Genomic DNA, 19,559 nt, shown 5'->3' with positions numbered 1-19,559 from the left:
GTAATGGATTAAATTGATATCTACTTTATTTTCGTTTTATAATCGATTATTAAGCTCTTTTAGAGACAGACCATGAAAAACTATTATAGTCGACTTTCATCCATGTAACCTTGTTGCGGGTCACTATGTTTATTACTCGTAAAAAAACACCATAAATTGAAGACAAAAGAGCCTATAAATAGCGTTCATTTATCGAGACAAAATTCTGAAACTACTACTGAAACCTTGCAAAACTGAGAAATCTGCGAATAAATTGGAAAGAAAAGATCTTGATGCAAGCGATATCTTGTTGGAGTCCGAATCACCACAGAAGGTTACTTAAGCACTTTTCAAAAAAATTCGGCCCTAAATTAAATTCGCTCCCTACCTATCTCGGATCGGAACCAAAAAATCAGGAGTCCACGACAAGCGAGTTTTTGGGCCAAATTGAATCAAATTATAACACAATAAATCATAGGAATAATCTAAGGGTCCTCAATCTTTATCATTGGCGTCAAAAGGTTTCATTCGCGTCGAAAGGTTTAATGCGCCTTTCCTGTGTTGTCAGGGATCTTTGCTTGTCTTCGAATTATATTCGAATTATTATTGTCTGATGAACGTGTTCGTGCTATAGGGCAGTCAACTGAAACCCAAATGCGTTCGATTGTTTCTGTTCCTACAATTTATCTTAACGAATTAAGTTCGACGCGAATGAAGCTAATTAAGCTGAGTATTGATTTGAAAACGAATTTCTAATTTGCAGTTTTTAGTGTAGACGGTACTAATTTGTCCTTTCTTGGTCTGAAGCAATACTGCCTGTAGCACCTTCGGTTTCGGTTTGACCTTGACCTTTGAGTTCTCCTTTGCCCTCCAGTTGAGCAAGCCAGAGGTGACATTTCGCAATGTTATATCCGTACTCTGCTTCTTCTAAAGTCCGAAGACCTTCTATCAATCTACCCCTAAATAGCTTAAGAATTAGTCAACTAAGTCCATATGTGATATAGCTTGACTTTCATGTCGACAACGTTTCCAATCAAATTTCCAATATTTAGGGCAAATAAGTTCTTTAAAAGCAACAACTGTTACTATGCGATGCTCGTAGGTGTTTTTTGTTCAAAAACCAATTAATTTAATCCATGGGAACTATAGTGATTATTTTACACACAACTTCCCTTCTTTTTCCTGGACCGAAGTCTTCGTCGTCCTTCTTGGATCCAACTCCTTCCCTCGCTTTTCTATTTTCTGAAGACACTTCATTGGAGGCAGTCTTCCGTCTTATCCTGTTGTGTTTGGGGTCAACCATCGCCATTTTCTCATCTAAACAGATCAAGAACCTCGGAAAATCTCCTCTTCCCTTTAGCAATTAAGGTGAAACTGTCCACCATGTTTTTAAACCAACCAGAAAATGCAGAAAACTCACAACTCTCACGAATCAAACAGCAGTAAATAGCACGCATTGAATTACATTGGGTGAAAAAATCATTGAGCTATATGAAGAGAACTTATTTAGGGGTGGAGATTGCAAGTATGTACCACAGAGGAGCAGGGGATTCTGCAGTAGAACCCAGATCAGTTCCATTTGAATTACATTGGGTGAAAAAATCATTGAGCTATATGAAGAGAACTTATTTAGGGGTGGAGATTGCAAGTATGTACCACAGAGGAGCAGGGGATTCTGCAGTAGAACCCAGATCAGTTCCATTTGAATTACATTGGGTGAAAAAATCATTGAGCTATATGAAGAGAACTTATTTAGGGGTGGAGATTGCAAGTATGTACCACAGAGGAGCAGGGGATTCTGCAGTAGAACCCAGATCAGTTCCATTTGAATTACATTGGGTGAAAAAATCATTGAGCTATATGAAGAGAACTTATTTAGGGGTGGAGATTGCAAGTATGTACCACAGAGGAGCAGGGGATTCTGCAGTAGAACCCAGATCAGTTCGATTTGAATTACATTGGGTGAAAAAATCATTGAGCTATATGAAGAGAACTTATTTAGGGGTGGAGATTGCAAGTATGTACCACAGAGGAGCAGGGGATTCTGCAGTAGAACCCAGTTCAGTTCCATTTGAATTACATTGGGTGAAAAAATCATTGAGCTATATGAAGAGAACTTATTTAGGGGTGGAGATTGCAAGTATGTACCACAGAGGAGCAGGGGATTCTGCAGTAGAACCCAGATCAGTTCCATTTGAATTACATTGGGTGCAAAAATCATTGAGCTATATGAAGAGAACTTATTTAGGGGTGGAGATTGCAAGTATGTACCACAGAGGAGCAGGGGATTCTGCAGTAGAACCCAGATCAGTTCCATTTGAATTACATTGGGTGAAAAAATCATTGAGCTATATGAAGAGAACTTATTTAGGGGTGGAGATTGCAAGTATGTACCACAGAGGAGCAGGGGATTCTGCAGTAGAACCCAGATCAGTTCCATTTGAATTACATTGGGTGAAAAAATCATTGAGCTATATGAAGAGAACTTATTTAGGGGTGGAGATTGCAAGTATGTACCACAGAGGAGCAGGGGATTCTGCAGTAGAACCCAGATCAGTTCCATTTGAATTACATTGGGTGAAAAAATCATTGAGCTATATGAAGAGAACTTATTTAGGGGTGGAGATTGCAAGTATGTACCACAGAGGAGCAGGGGATTCTGCAGTAGAACCCAGATCAGTTCCATTTGAATTACATTGGGTGAAAAAATCATTGAGCTATATGAAGAGAACTTATTTAGGGGTGGAGATTGCAAGTATGTACCACAGAGGAGCAGGGGATTCTGCAGTAGAACCCAGATCAGTTCCATTTGAATTACATTGGGTGAAAAAATCATTGAGCTATATGAAGAGAACTTATTTAGGGGTGGAGATTGCAAGTATGTACCACAGAGGAGCAGGGGATTCTGCAGTAGAACCCAGATCAGTTCGATTTGAATTACATTGGGTGAAAAAATCATTGAGCTATATGAAGAGAACTTATTTAGGGGTGGAGATTGCAAGTATGTACCACAGAGGAGCAGGGGATTCTGCAGTAGAACCCAGATCAGTTCCATTTGAATTACATTGGGTGAAAAAATCATTGAGCTATATGAAGGGAACTTATTTAGGGGTGGAGATTGCAAGTATGTACCACAGAGGAGCAGGGGATTCTGCAGTAGAACCCAGATCAGTTCCATTTGAATTACATTGGGTGAAAAAATCATTGAGCTATATGAAGAGAACTTATTTAGGGGTGGAGATTGCAAGTATGTACCACAGAGGAGCAGGGGATTCTGCAGTAGAACCCAGATCAGTTCCATTTGAATTACATTGGGTGAAAAAATCATTGAGCTATATGAAGAGAACTTATTTAGGGGTGGAGATTGCAAGTATGTACCACAGAGGAGCAGGGGATTCTGCAGTAGAACCCAGATCAGTTCCATTTGAATTACATTGGGTGAAAAAATCATTGAGCTATATGAAGAGAACTTATTTAGGGGTGGAGATTGCAAGTATGTACCACAGAGGAGCAGGGGATTCTGCAGTAGAACCCAGATCAGTTCCATTTGAATTACATTGGGTGAAAAAATCATTGAGCTATATGAAGAGAACTTATTTAGGGGTGGAGATTGCAAGTATGTACCACAGAGGAGCAGGGGATTCTGCAGTAGAACCCAGATCAGTTCCATTTGAATTACATTGGGTGAAAAAATCATTGAGCTATATGAAGAGAACTTATTTAGGGGTGGAGATTGCAAGTATGTACCACAGAGGAGCAGGGGATTCTGCAGTAGAACCCAGATCAGTTCCATTTGAATTACATTGGGTGAAAAAATCATTGAGCTATATGAAGAGAACTTATTTAGGGGTGGAGATTGCAAGTATGTACCACAGAGGAGCAGGGGATTCTGCAGTAGAACCCAGATCAGTTCCATTTGAATTACATTGGGTGAAAAAATCATTGAGCTATATGAAGAGAACTTATTTAGGGGTGGAGATTGCAAGTATGTACCACAGAGGAGCAGGGGATTCTGCAGTAGAACCCAGATCAGTTCCATTTGAATTACATTGGGTGAAAAAATCATTGAGCTATATGAAGAGAACTTATTTAGGGGTGGAGATTGCAAGTATGTACCACAGAGGAGCAGGGGATTCTGCAGTAGAACCCAGATCAGTTCCATTTGAATTACATTGGGTGAAAAAATCATTGAGCTATATGAAGAGAACTTATTTAGGGGTGGAGATTGCAAGTATGTACCACAGAGGAGCAGGGGATTCTGCAGTAGAACCCAGATCAGTTCCATTTGAATTACATTGGGTGAAAAAATCATTGAGCTATATGAAGAGAACTTATTTAGGGGTGGAGATTGCAAGTATGTACCACAGAGGAGCAGGGGATTCTGCAGTAGAACCCAGATCAGTTCCATTTGAATTACATTGGGTGAAAAAATCATTGAGCTATATGAAGAGAACTTATTTAGGGGTGGAGATTGCAAGTATGTACCACAGAGGAGCAGGGGATTCTGCAGTAGAACCCAGATCAGTTCCATTTGAATTACATTGGGTGAAAAAATCATTGAGCTATATGAAGAGAACTTATTTAGGGGTGGAGATTGCAAGTATGTACCACAGAGGAGCAGGGGATTCTGCAGTAGAACCCAGATCAGTTCCATTTGAATTACATTGGGTGAAAAAATCATTGAGCTATATGAAGAGAACTTATTTAGGGGTGGAGATTGCAAGTATGTACCACAGAGGAGCAGGGGATTCTGCAGTAGAACCCAGATCAGTTCCATTTGAATTACATTGGGTGAAAAAATCATTGAGCTATATGAAGAGAACTTATTTAGGGGTGGAGATTGCAAGTATGTACCACAGAGGAGCAGGGGATTCTGCAGTAGAACCCAGATCAGTTCCATTTGAATTACATTGGGTGAAAAAATCATTGAGCTATATGAAGAGAACTTATTTAGGGGTGGAGATTGCAAGTATGTACCACAGAGGAGCAGGGGATTCTGCAGTAGAACCCAGATCAGTTCCATTTGAATTACATTGGGTGAAAAAATCATTGAGCTATATGAAGAGAACTTATTTAGGGGTGGAGATTGCAAGTATGTACCACAGAGGAGCAGGGGATTCTGCAGTAGAACCCAGATCAGTTCCATTTGAATTACATTGGGTGAAAAAATCATTGAGCTATATGAAGAGAACTTATTTAGGGGTGGAGATTGCAAGTATGTACCACAGAGGAGCAGGGGATTCTGCAGTAGAACCCAGATCAGTTCCATTTGAATTACATTGGGTGAAAAAATCATTGAGCTATATGAAGAGAACTTATTTAGGGGTGGAGATTGCAAGTATGTACCACAGAGGAGCAGGGGATTCTGCAGTAGAACCCAGATCAGTTCCATTTGAATTACATTGGGTGAAAAAATCATTGAGCTATATGAAGAGAACTTATTTAGGGGTGGAGATTGCATGTATGTACCACAGAGGAGCAGGGGATTCTGCAGTAGAACCCAGATCAGTTCCATTTGAATTACATTGGGTGAAAAAATCATTGAGCTATATGAAGAGAACTTATTTAGGGGTGGAGATTGCAAGTATGTACCACAGAGGAGCAGGGGATTCTGCAGTAGAACCCAGATCAGTTCCATTTGAATTACATTGGGTGAAAAAATCATTGAGCTATATGAAGAGAACTTATTAGGGGTGGAGATTGCAAGTATGTACCACAGAGGAGCAGGGGATTCTGCAGTAGAACCCAGATCAGTTCCATTTGAATTACATTGGGTGAAAAAATCATTGAGCTATATGAAGAGAACTTATTTAGGGGTGGAGATTGCAAGTATGTACCACAGAGGAGCAGGGGATTCTGCAGTAGAACCCAGATCAGTTCCATTTGAATTACATTGGGTGAAAAAATCATTGAGCTATATGAAGAGAACTTATTTAGGGGTGGAGATTGCAAGTATGTACCACAGAGGAGCAGGGGATTCTGCAGTAGAACCCAGATCAGTTCCATTTGAATTACATTGGGTGAAAAAATCATTGAGCTATATGAAGAGAACTTATTTAGGGGTGGAGATTGCAAGTATGTACCACAGAGGAGCAGGGGATTCTGCAGTAGAACCCAGATCAGTTCCATTTGAATTACATTGGGTGAAAAAATCATTGAGCTATATGAAGAGAACTTATTTAGGGGTGGAGATTGCAAGTATGTACCACAGAGGAGCAGGGGATTCTGCAGTAGAACCCAGATCAGTTCCATTTGAATTACATTGGGTGAAAAAATCATTGAGCTATATGAAGAGAACTTATTTAGGGGTGGAGATTGCAAGTATGTACCACAGAGGAGCAGGGGATTCTGCAGTAGAACCCAGATCAGTTCCATTTGAATTACATTGGGTGAAAAAATCATTGAGCTATATGAAGAGAACTTATTTAGGGGTGGAGATTGCAAGTATGTACCACAGAGGAGCAGGGGATTCTGCAGTAGAACCCAGATCAGTTCCATTTGAATTACATTGGGTGAAAAAATCATTGAGCTATATGAAGAGAACTTATTTAGGGGTGGAGATTGCAAGTATGTACCACAGAGGAGCAGGGGATTCTGCAGTAGAACCCAGATCAGTTCCATTTGAATTACATTGGGTGAAAAAATCATTGAGCTATATGAAGAGAACTTATTTAGGGGTGGAGATTGCAAGTATGTACCACAGAGGAGCAGGGGATTCTGCAGTAGAACCCAGATCAGTTCCATTTGAATTACATTGGGTGAAAAAATCATTGAGCTATATGAAGAGAACTTATTTAGGGGTGGAGATTGCAAGTATGTACCACAGAGGAGCAGGGGATTCTGCAGTAGAACCCAGATCAGTTCCATTTGAATTACATTGGGTGAAAAAATCATTGAGCTATATGAAGAGAACTTATTTAGGGGTGGAGATTGCAAGTATGTACCACAGAGGAGCAGGGGATTCTGCAGTAGAACCCAGATCAGTTCCATTTGAATTTCTTCGTAGACAACGCTACTTAATCGACATTTTTCGCTAATCTTATTAAAATCGGTTATAAAAAAGCCATCTGTGAAAAAAACATCATCTACGCCATCTGTGACGAAAGTATAGTAATTGAATTTGAGCACCCATCAAAGCAGCTGTAGTAGTCAACAACACTGCAAATAGAATTTACGGGAAAAAATCTTCAACACGAATGACATTGTACCAGATGCGTAACAAAACGAATGACTACGCTAAAATTAACTAACACAAAGGTGAAAAAACTCAAACTCAACGCAAACAGTCATTCGTCGACGACTATTTTGCAAAAAATATCCCAAAAAACATAGAAAACTATCTATTTCTTTTACCAAATCTATTTCTTTTTCAAATACTGTAGACTGCTGACGCTATATCTCCAACTCGGTCGTTACGCATAAAATTTAGGCTACAGAGAGTTGTTACGGTACACAGAGGCGAAAAAGCAAAAAAAATCGATAATTAGGCTTCACAAAACTTTTATACGTTTGTCTGGAATGATGTTCATTTTGAGGAACGCATGCCGACAAAAAATGCTAGTAGTAGAAGATAGCCAAATGACAGTTGGAAAAATAATGAACGCAAGGAAACTGAAAAAACTGACTTGTTTTTTCAAAAACCTTCAATTTTTAAATTTCAAAGAAAACAATAGATGGCCCTAAAGCTCTTTGATTTTGTTGAACAATTTATAATTGACGTTTTTTTGATAAAAATAACACAATTTGAGAAAACGGGATCAAACGGTATAAATTTGATTTCGCTGAGAAATCTGATAATTAATTTCCATTTTCGAAATTAGAAGTCGATCACGCTTTTTGTGACTTCTATATTTTTGCTATTCAATAGTGGAGTTGGCCAACCTTTTAATTAAAAAAATGAAGTGAACCGAAAACCCGCGAAAAATTAAAAATGAGCGTGAACAAATTTTCAGACTTTTTTCCTTAAAAAAATCACCTAGAAAACCAAGACCTAGATAAGAGTAAGTACTCACTACGTTCATTACTCTTGAAACACTGACTTATCTTTGAAAAAAATTTTTGAAAAGCTAACTGATGTTGAAAAAGAGTAACGAACGCAAAAGAAACAAATAAACAACTGATTTATTTTTGAAAAAACTGTCGAACTTCAACTGTCGAATTTTAAAGAAAACATAAATGCCCTCAAAACTCTTTGAAGTCAAAGAAAATCAATTGATTGGTGCTTTTGTTTATGATTGATGCTTTTTTGATGAAACTAAATCATCTTGAGAAAATTGGATTAAAAGGTAACCTTTTAATTCCGCTAGGAAAAGCTAAAATCCACTTTCTAAACTAAAACTTTTTTTCGTTTTTGTGACCTTTACACTCTTGCTGTTCAATAGCGGAATTTGCCTTTCTTTTAACCATGGAACTGAGCTAAACTTAAAAAGATATCAATAGTCAAACTGCAAAAAATTTAAAATGAGCGTTAAGAAATCACCAAGACTTATGTAAGACTTACATAAGAGTCTTGCTCTTAATAAGCAACACGAATTAAAGAAACGGTACCGCAACCTCAGCAGACAAAATTTGGGCAGACGAACGTTGGGTCAAACGAACGTTGGGTCGAGACGCGATGCTTCCAAAAATCGAATAACCGGAATAACCCCGCCACAAAAAAATATTATCGCCCTTCATACAACAAAATTTGCGATGTATGATCAAGCCGATATAACATTCATCATGAAACTCAAGGCCGAGTTAGGAGTTCCAAAAAAAAGGAATAAATTAAAGCACAGAGGCGAAGCTAAGCTTCACATCACTTGCGATACAAAAAAAATGAAGCCAGCTAAATCGAAAAAAAAAAACGAAAAAAATTCAAAAATGTCGAAAAACTAGATCTATCAGAAAGAATAAGGCTGGCTTTGAAACACAAATGTGCCAAGATAACAGGAAAAACCAAAAGCATATAAAAAAACTTACCAGGCTGCAATGAGGCGAAAAATACCCTAGCTGAAAATGAAAACAAAAAAAAAGAAATTTCAACAAACCGAGTTTGTAAAATTACAACATTTAAAAAAATTCACAGATATTTAAAACGAAATTGGACAGATAATTAAAATGCGAACATGCACTTAACCGGTGCATGTTAGCATTTTATTAGCGGTAAATTTTCTGCTAATGGACGTTTTCAGGAAATGAGTCAAGGTGAAGAGTCCTGTGAACACAATTACTTACGGGGGAAAAAGTCTTGTACCCGATTGGAATGCCCTTGCTCATCGGAAGGGTACAAAAATTGGCGAAGAAACCAAGCACGGTCTCGAATTTGAACAATTGATACTTAGTACGACAACCCGTTACTTTATCACCACACTATTGGACTAAAATTGTCAAGTAAATGACTATGTGATTGAACCAAGAAATCAAATGCCAGAAGAAAACAAAGCTTGCATGAGAAAAATCTGAGAATGTCTGACTGCGACTTGAACCATCTACCAACACTATCTGTAAATTGTTAAACACTGCTCATGTGCGATGAACAAATATTAAAAAAATGAGCAAAAAAAACATCGTTTAGTTTAAGAAGAAACCAAACATTGCAGAAGTTGCGGTAAACAAAGTTAGAATTCAATTAGCTGAACCAATAGCAGAAAAAGCTTCAAATGTTGGAACATAGCCAACTAAAAGTTGAAAAACTAATGAAAACAAGGAAACTGAAGAAAAAAACTGACTTGTTTTTTCAAGAGCCTTCAACTTTTGAATTTCAAAAAAGCCCTAAAGCTCTTTGAATTTGTAGAACAATTTACGATGGACACTTTTTTGTTAAAATTAGCCCCACTTGAGAAAACTGGATCAGTACGTAAAACTTTTTTTCGCTGGGAAATCTCATAATTAGTTTCCAGTTTCGAAATCAAAAGTCGATCAGGTTTTTCGTGACCTTTACACTTTTGTTGTTCTATAGTGGAGTTAGCCTTTTAATAATGGACTTAAAAAGAAATCACAAGTGAGAAATTTAAAAAATAATCAAAAAGAAATCACAAAGAAATCAAATTTTAAGACTTTTTCCAGTAAAAAAAAATCAGCAAGACCTTTATAAGAGTACTCACTACTTTCATTACTCTTAAAAACAATGAGAAGCAGTAACTAAGCCGACAAAAAATAAGAGAAAACAAAAATCCTGAAACACTTCATTTTGCAAATTTGCGAGGGCTGTTACACCTGGCTTTCGTGTTCTCAAGCATGCGTATTACCTCTGAGCCAAATGCCAACACAAGCGAGAAAACAACAAAAAGCAGCTTTAAAATATGGAAATAAGTAAACGTCAGCCTTGAATACTCAAGCTTTTGCAAATTGCAAATTGTTAAACACCAGCCATCAACAAATCAACTACAGATGCTAGTAACTGCCGCTACGCAGCAAAAATGCTGCAATATATAAACTTGAGGCAACCATATTTTGCACGTTAAAAAGCTGGAAAAATTTTGCATGCATTAAACTTGAAACTATAAAGCCGAATAGTAAATAAACTATGCATTTCATGACTTTTGCAAACTAAGTCGAGTAGGAAATTTCTGAAATTGAGTTATTATTGTACTGTTGTCTGAAACAAATATCTTTTTTCGGTTTTATCGGTGAATTGTTTCAACTTATCGAATGTCAAGGCACAAGCTATTTAACTGCAAATGCTGCCTGTTTAAATGGTGCCATCAAACAAAATATTTGTGACTTAAGTTTTAAAAAGCCTCGTAGCATCACAGCACAATTACTTTTGCACAGAGGCGGTGCTGCAATTTAAGTAACACAGAGGCGGAGCTGCATTTTGCAAACACAAGCAACACCATCAAAAAATGGCAAATAGGAGCTTTCAAATAGCAAATCATAAAAAAATAATAAACTGGAAAATGGAAAAATATAAACACTGCCCTTTCCAAAATACAATCTCCGCCATCGACTACCTACAGGTTTTGACACTAATGCCTCAGCAGTTCAGCAATATGCGCATGATGTTATCCAAATAACAGTTTCTAATATATTGTCTGGTATTTTTCGAACACCAGACACTAACTAAATTTGGCACTAATTTATGCAACTTGGTTAAAAAAAAACGTGGATTCAAAGTAATAGCACAGGCGTTTGCTTGTGTAATAAATAACAGATACTTTGAAATCACAAATTCTTCATTTCATGAAACTCTCGTGATTTTACAAACATGACTTTGCCTTCACAATGAATTAGGATTGCTAACAATTCAGTCAGTTTTAGGCAAGACTACTGGATAATAAAAAAAGTATACAACCTCGGGACATGTTACCATGTGTACGCACCGTAGTCGTCAAGCGAGAAGTTATACGTGGCCATGAAGTGGTTCCGGTCAATATTTTTGAGGCGATCACGTGACAAGGTACTTTTGGTGAAGCGACAAAACTCAGCTCCATCATTCACATTCAACACCAGCGTCTCCCTTTATGATGACAATCAATTAATTATTTACTTTACGCTAGTTCCTCTCAGATAAGTTTACTATATCGAAAGAAATTCCTTTCTTCAGTGGTTACAAATAAAGTTACAAAACAACTTGGGTTGGCGTTTACGCAGGAAGATTTTCCGAACAAAACATTGAAAATTTGAACAAGGATGTGAAGTAAAAAAAACTTTGTATTCCCTCCCTTTTCTTAGGGCAGCAAAACTTTTCTCAAACGGCAGAAAACTCTTCTTAGGTCTAAACCTTTTAACCAGCTGATATTTCGTTCGTTTCAAGGATTCTTTAAATTCTGAAAAGAGGATTGAAAACTTATTAAGCTAAACCGTATCTTGCTTGAATTTGATCTCACCTTGGACAAGCTAACAAGTCTACCCTGTCCCTGTTCATCAGATTGGGACGGGGGGAAGGGGTCGGTATCTCGTGACTAGAGCTCATTCGTCGCAGCCTCTGTTTAGACTGCTCCTGAATCGACATTCCGAGTTTGGTCGCTGACCGTCGCATGCTGAAAAACATCTTACATATGATTCAATCAAAGCGTATAGATAATTTATACGTAAGTCGATTATCGCGTTTTGCCTATTTAAAATTTGAGGCTAACAAACATTAAGAACTGCTACGGTAACACAAAATTAGGGTCTTAAAATTTTTCAGATGGAGAAAAGAAATGAGATCTGCAATTTTTTTGAAAAACAAACATCTGAATTATGACCATTGAAGCCCACGAACCAGTAGCGAGCCCGAGTGGGGGGACCAACCTTCCCCCTCTCTCTCTCAGTTCTGGTTTCCAAATTTTTCCAAACGGTCCTCCCCCTTTGTATATGTCGTATATGTTGGAAATCTATAAACTCTACCATCATCAAGGTTTGATTCTCGCAACTCGTTTTTAATTTCCTCTTTTCAAATATCAAATTTTTCTCCAATATCAAAATTAATAAACACTAACTTAGGCTGAGTCAGACAATTTGTTTGTTTAGGTGGCGTTCCTCCACCTCTTTGAGTCATCACCCCATTTTCTAGCTCCAGCAACTGCCTCCTACGTGTTAGACTCGACTGAAGAGAGAAGCGTCTACCTTCCAGGTACTTCTGTACGTCCCTGGATACCCTCCTGCCCATATCTGGCATCGAAGCTACAGATAGAATTGAACTCTTCCTCCGCATCTCAAGTGCGCGCTCTAATTTCTCAGGTCTCTCGGGCTCTGGTTCTTCGTGCTGTTCTTTTTTGTCCAGTCGGAGCCTACAGTTACATGGTTACTTGATTTTATTTATGATATTTGTGTTAATTTCAGTTTAGTGACACAAATAATAAGAATAGATGAACGTTGACGCAAAATGAAGGCATTAATCCGATATAATTTAGGCCGAAACCAACCAAACTAAAAAAAAAGGAAAAGAAAGCAAAAAAGCTACAAAAACTGTTGTCTAAGCAATAATGTCTTTTACGATTTTAGCAGTTTGCGCAATACAGAGATGAGTACAAAAACTACGTTTCACGTGAAACAACTGAGCATTAAATCACTTAGCCTATAAAAAACAGGACGAAACAATTAGGGCAGAAAAAAAAGCGAAAAAAAAACAGCAAATCAAAACACTAAAAGCAACAACAAGATAAATTGTTTATAGAACAAAAACAATTCTACCATGTGGCAACTGAGCCGACCAAACATAAGCAGACAAACAATAAGGCGAAAAATTTTATTTAAAAAAGAAAATTTTCCTGATATCTTGACAACTAAACATTTGAGCAGTCACCTTTGGAGCCCATATGTGCAACCCCTGAGAGTATCTCGACAGCACCTGACTAAACGTTTGGCGATTTCGATTTTACCGAAATTACTCGAATCCATGTTTCTGAAAAGCTTTGAACACGTCATTATAAAAACGTCATATCTCGGAAAAATAAAAGATTTAGGCACTCATGTTCGAATGTAAGACATGGAACGCCAGAGAGTACCTCACGTTTTAAAGTTGAGAATTTCAAACTTTGTCAAGCTTTTTATATCAAATTTTTTTGTCAATTTTTGAAAGAGCAAAAAAAACAAATTAATGTCTCAGAAAAGATTTGAGCAGCACCAAACTACAGGATTGAGAATTTCAACGTTTGTCGTGTTTTTATTTCTAAGTTCTTTGAAAATTTATGAAAAAATCACAAAAAAACGTCATTTTTCAGAAACCAAAAGGATTTGAGCAGTCATATTTAAACTCAAGATTTGTAACCCCTGAGATTACCCTGACAGCACCCAACTAGAAGGTTGAGAACTTCAAATTTGAAGAATTTTTCAAACCTAAGTTTTATGAAAAATTGTTGAAAAAATCATAAGAATTGTCGTATCTCGTAAACAAAAAGAATTTGGTATTCTTATTTGGAATCCCAACTCGCAATCCATGTGGAACTCTGACAGCATCCTACTTTTGGGTTGCTGATTTCGAACTCGGTGAAATAAACAGTGAGTGCAATCTAGAAAATCGAAGAAAATTCTTGAGCACTGCAGTATACGATATAGCTTAGACTTGCACAAAACTCTTTCGTTACAATAAAAAAAAACCTTGAAAAAGCTTAAGCAGTGCCGGATAGTGAAACTTGCATTTACATATAAAAAAGATAATAGATAGATTTTCAAATACAAAACAAAAATATGTTCAATTAATTGGCTAAACATAAGCATGCATTACAATTTTTATGGCAAAGGTAATAAAAAGGGAAGACTTGGCTCCTTCAAAAAACTTGTATGTCGAACGAAGCATCATGTTCTAAGAAAATCAATATGTACGCCGAATAATTTTAGGCTAAAAAAATAAAGTATAGTTAAAAAAATCTAAGTTGATCTATTTATACCTGCCCAAAGATCGCACTTCGAGTAGAACGAATTACAAAAAAAGCAGAAATGCTCAAAAAAAAGTGCGGTTATGTTGGACAATTTGCTATCCTGGAAAAAGTTTTTCCGATATGACAACGCTTGCTCATTGCAAGCGTAATAATTTTAAATTGAAGGAAAGACAGGGGAATCATTACCCTTAGTCGAGGACAGGAGCACTAACTTTCGGTGCCATTTTCGAAAAGGCCTATGTTAAGTAGGGGCAGATACAATGACACAATCAGCAGGGCGGATCGTTAATAAATAACGTAAATAAGAGTGTACCAAGAACTCTAGCTTATGGTCCACCTGAACTAACTTCCAAACAAGAGTACGTAGCATAATTGGTCTTAAGTATTTTTTGTGATTTTCCAGTAGATTTTAAAAAAAAATAACGCTGCATGCCACAGAGACAAACTTTTCAACTAAATTTGAAATCCTGTAGACGTTTTTTCCACGCCTGAATAAACTACTCCGTCTGTAATATTTTCCCGTCAAAATTAGAATAGATTTCGCATAAATATAAAATCAATTTTCTCACAGTTATAAGTTTTTGCATACACCCATTATGCTGTTTTAAGGTTAACTCATTAGTACAAATAGCATCTGCAAAAGTTGAGAGCGTAAATAAATTGTTAAAACATCGTTCACCGAATTTTTGGAATAATGAACAACTTTTTCTGGATTTATCTCCTTTTGGCAAGAAATAAATTTCAGCCCTACAGAAGACATACTAAACAAGCATAGCCGGTTGCTGCGCAAGTAGCCTGGAATGTTCTGACCATATTGTTGAAAAACCTACAAAAAAAATCTTTTATTTTCAAGTGTAGGTCGTTTTTTGTGCGTGGTGTGAAAAAAGGATCTATAAATATACAAAAAAAAGGATTTCGTATATTTATAAGCGAAACAATAAATATACGAAATCAAGGTTAGAGTTAGTAAATTTACAAGCAAGGCTGCCAACGGTGGGCGCTTGCGCTAATAGATAGCAAATGCACTGATGAAATTAATAATTTCTATTAGTGAAAGGAAGCCTCAACTTGTAGCGCAAATCCTGAATTATGTAATAAAACCAATCAGTTTCGACAGAAAAAAAAACAGATCACAAGTTCTTTTTAGCTCTTCAAAACCCGAAACTAAAACGCAATCAGCCAAATTTTTTCATATTGGCCAAACAATGTCCAAAATTGTTTGGTTTGAGTAAAGGTCGGAAAACAAGTGAAAAAAAAATGTTTTTCCGAAAAATGCTTTAGTTGACAAAGTCTCTTCATTTTTCCACAAAATAGTTTTTACTTGTTTCTCCAGCTGTTTGCTTAATCTGCTCGAAATTAAATGATTCATCTTAGGTTTAAACTTGAGTGCAAATATTCGAAAAGAAAGTCATATTATACTATCGTATAAGGAAGCAAATGTCACGATGAATGAGCTTTACTTTTGAGTTTCAAGGTGATTAGACTTAGAAATTCTAGAATCTTTTACAAAATAGAAAGGGCAAGTTCATATAATAGAAAAATATTCTCTCATAGATCAAGAAAAGTAAAACAAAAAAGCAAATCAGTCCGTGAAAAGGTTTGTACTAAAGCAATTTTTGATGATTATCTACTGGCGGAACCAAAACGTTCAAATTACCATTTTTCTAGCAAAAAAGCGAGAAGCCGACAGCAGTTCAGCGTAAAACCGTAAAGACACTAAAAAATACTCAACATTTCAGAACGAAATGAGCCTTTACTACATATTATATTTCAACTAGTGGCCCAGCTAAAGCTGGAGGTGCCTCTTCGATATTTTTTGAAATTATGTACTGATGCGAAAGGTAACGCGTGATTTTCGAAATCACTAAAAATGTCAAAAAATTGACAATTCCGGTCTCGATTGCGGATTCCTTGCCAAACGTGAGAGAATACGCCTCTTATGCAGGGGAGATACCTACAACTTGCTCTTTCGATTAAACCCTTATTCTCAGATTTGGCACGTTAGATTTTGAATAAAGTAAAACATTTCCTAACAAGTGAAACAGTTTTCAAAGAAATGAATTTCTGTCTAGGACCAAAACTGCTTTTCTACAAAACTTAAGCTGTAGTTGATTCAGAGAAAAACGCTATTTCGATTGACCCCTCATCTCACTTTTGGCAGGAAAAAATTCTACAAAAAGGCAAAATTAAAAATTGGGACATGTGCTAAAGCCATCAATTTTTTTCTTCAAACACTGGGGCGTAGCAACTTGAGCAGAGAAGATTTGCACATCAAATTTTTTCAATCAAACCCTCGATCTTGCCTCAATCTCATTTTCAGCAATAACTTTCGGGAAAAACGAGAACCTTCGCAAAAATTTGCAAAAAAAAAAACATTTTTAAGATCATAAATTTTTTCGGGAAAACTATGGGCGTAGCGGCTTAGAACCCCACTGAAAATTTCGAAGGCCGTAGAACGTGGAATAAGGTAAGCAGAGACTAGCAGTGAGCATAATAGACTGGCACCCAGGGAATCTGGGCTTTCCATAGGTACTTATGTTTTGAAAATCAGAGCAGTTTTCGAAAAATCTGCCTCACAAATATGGTATAAAAAACAAAAACCATAAATTTTCAAAATACTTGTTTTAACAAACAAGCTCTCGAAAAAAAATATTACATTTTGCAGCTCCTTGAGCTTCCAATTTTTTAATGAATTATCTTTTTTTGATACAAACTACAGAATATATGTTGACGGAGAGCAAGGGCGTGTTCTACGACCTCCATGTATTAAGATAGGTTATACTTTCGGGTTGTACGGCTGTGTATTAAGATAAGGAACAGGTGTCTCTATGTATTGAGCTAGGGTATAGGTTTCGCCATGTATTAAGATACAAGGATTGAGATGAGAACTTTCAGATAGCATGTGTCACTTGGAAAATTTTCGGCATCCAAATTTCCTAATACATGCATTTCTAGTAATTTGAGGTATGATATAACTGGTTTTAGCGATCCTACAAAGAAGCTTAGTTTCCGATAAAAGGTTGTCGTTAAAAAAATTTACAAACTTAATTTTACTCAGACAAATGTCACATTTGCGATGCTAGATGTATCTTTCACTGCGGTGAGCGGGGATACCGATTATCGAACAAAAACTTTCATTTAAATCTTTAAAAACCTTGAAATGTCACTTTTGTTCATTTGCGGTAGTTTTTGTTTTCTTAAGCTTGAGAATTGTTTAGTGTGACAGATTTTGCGAACTTGACAACAACATAAAAACACATCTCATCTACCCTCTTTCTCAATCAATCATTTAGCACGACCGCTCTCTTGAAGTTAACTCTCGCAAAGATTTAAAAATCTTTTTTACTGTATCTTGAAAAAATGTTGAGTAAAAAATTCGTTTTCCCCAAAGTAAAATTTCAGCAACATAGGCCTTGAATAAAAAAAATGGAAAAACTTACTACATGGCGGTCGTAGAGCTCTCCACCAACACATACTACTAACTACTCCAAATTGAGAAGACTGAATCAAATCAAAAAATTATATTCCACTGGTAGTTCTGATAATTAAAATTCGATTTAGGTTTTTAGTGCCATTTGCACTTCAATCACAGGGGAGCATGACCTATCTTCGTTTAGGAAACCGAAATTTAATTGAATTTGGAAAGTAGAAAAATGGAAAGTCAAAAGGCAAAAAATTTGAGCGTGAACATTTTCTAGACTTTTCGTTTTGAAAAACACCGAAAGTAATCAACTCGACCTTTGTGCCTGCACTACGCTCACTGACGCTTAAAAATACTTTTAACTCCAAAATGATGAAAACACTCGTATAAAATAACGGCTGTCCAGAAAACGAACTTCGACCCTAAACTATTAAACCTCAGACAGTGATGCTTTTACTATCGACCACGACAAAACTAATTTGTTCGAAATGAGTACCGTATGTATCTCGGTGGATTTCAACTTCGGAACAAAAATCCCGCTGTTTCTAACCTGCTTGGCATCTGGGTGGCATCGTAAATCTGTTCACTCAAAGAGTGTATTTTGTGGGCTCTGCTCTGCAACACGTAATTCTTCTTCGCCTCTCTCACCCTCCTTGTCAGCTGCTGTTCTGTTTCAACTTTTCCTCCCACTACGCCATCATCGCCCACTTCCCACGTGCCTATCCATTTCACCTGTCCACATAAATAGGACTGCATTGTCCGGACAAGCAATTGGCTACTTAGTAGTAATGGATTATAAATAACCACCCAACTTAATTTTTCAAAACTTGTTCGTTCACAACGGTATTGTACAACAGTTTACCGAATAGCTTACGCTCATACTCCGAACAACAAATATGGAATAGATTTTATTTAATCTTTTTGAACTTTTTTCGAAAGTTGAAAGTGGCTTTGACTTATTTGTTTTGGTTCTGAGTGTGTAATACGCGTCTGAATGACTTCTAAATTAACTTCTTCAAGCGAGTTTTCAAAGGTCGTTCACATTTACCTCGATAGCACTTGAAGAGCAATTTTAAGACAAGTTCTTATTTGTCTGTTCATAAGCAAAAAAAAACGGTGTTATCTTTGGCATTTTCAGTTTCGCGTGTGACTATCCTACTAACTTTTAGGATTCGGAAATTTACAAGTACATACATTTCTATAATTTAAGGACAAAAAGCCTATTTTGGTTGTCAAAACTACAATTCTCTTTCTTGTTTGAGTTGAACTTGGGTTACTTGAGACTGAAAATTTATTGTAGATGCTTAGCCTGGTAGCATGAGAATTTTAGTATAAAAATGCTACATGACATTGAAAAATTTTGTATATATTAAAAAAAAACATTCAAAACATTTGAAACGTGTTTACAGTATAACAAAAAAAATTGTTAAGTTGAAAAAATACATTCAAATGAATTTTGATACTAAGTTTTCAAAAAACTGACACACATTTTTCAGAGGTCGAATACTTGAACCGAAGTATCGAAAGCATGCGTCAGAAAAGGGCTATCTGATTTTTTGCAAATTTGAAAATTTTTGAACAAATTATCGGTTTCAATTCAAATTGGTCGATCAGCAGATTCAAGAAACAATCCTAACTTTTTCTTCAACAAAAACAATATTAAACACAAAAGCGAAACGAAGCTTCGCAACACTTGCGATACAAACACTCACATAAGTCGACAAAAAAAATTTTGCCATGTCAAAAATTGATTTTCCCATGTCTGATTGGAAGTGAACTGTACGCAAACATGCCAGTTATTAGATTATTGAATTAGCAACTGAACAAAACTTCTCAGAGGAAACAAAGCCGACGAACTTTGAGCAGACACAAAT

The 19,559-nt window shown here is 36.6% G+C and overlaps 1 protein-coding gene across 1 annotated transcript; it reads right to left on the bottom strand.

The window, feature by feature from the left end:
* Positions 1-603: 603 nt before the first annotated feature.
* Positions 604-18,714, bottom strand: LOC134854111 (uncharacterized). The gene is made up of 6 exons (XM_063870225.1): positions 18,236-18,714; positions 12,384-12,674; positions 11,790-11,942; positions 11,283-11,419; positions 1,154-1,296; positions 604-940 (listed from the first exon to the last, which is right to left on the bottom strand). Exons 1-6 carry the CDS (start codon positions 18,439-18,441, stop codon positions 761-763), a joined length of 1,110 nt encoding a protein of 369 aa, XP_063726295.1. The 5' UTR covers positions 18,442-18,714; the 3' UTR covers positions 604-760.
* Between the last annotated feature and the right edge of the window lie 845 nt (positions 18,715-19,559).

Source organism: Symsagittifera roscoffensis, chromosome 9 (assembly GCF_963678635.1).
Source record: "Symsagittifera roscoffensis chromosome 9, txSymRosc1.1, whole genome shotgun sequence".
In the NCBI taxonomy this organism is placed as follows: Eukaryota; Metazoa; Xenacoelomorpha; order Acoela; family Convolutidae; genus Symsagittifera; species Symsagittifera roscoffensis.
The sequence above is the reverse complement of the archived record's forward strand: the minus strand, read 5'-3'. Positions and strand labels throughout refer to the sequence as shown.

Excerpts from the sequence above, each read along its gene's own strand:
- LOC134854111 (XM_063870225.1), bottom strand. The coding sequence starts at position 18,441 with ATGCAGTCCTATTTATGTGGACAGGTGAAATGGATAGGCACGTGGGAA. Across the intron at positions 1,297-11,282 it reads CTTCTCGCTTGACGACTACG|ATGAGAAAATGGCGATGGTT; the intron begins GTGCGTACACAT and ends TGATCTGTTTAG. Across the intron at positions 941-1,153 it reads ACTTCGGTCCAGGAAAAAGA|AGGGGTAGATTGATAGAAGG; the intron begins AGGGAAGTTGTG and ends CTTAAGCTATTT.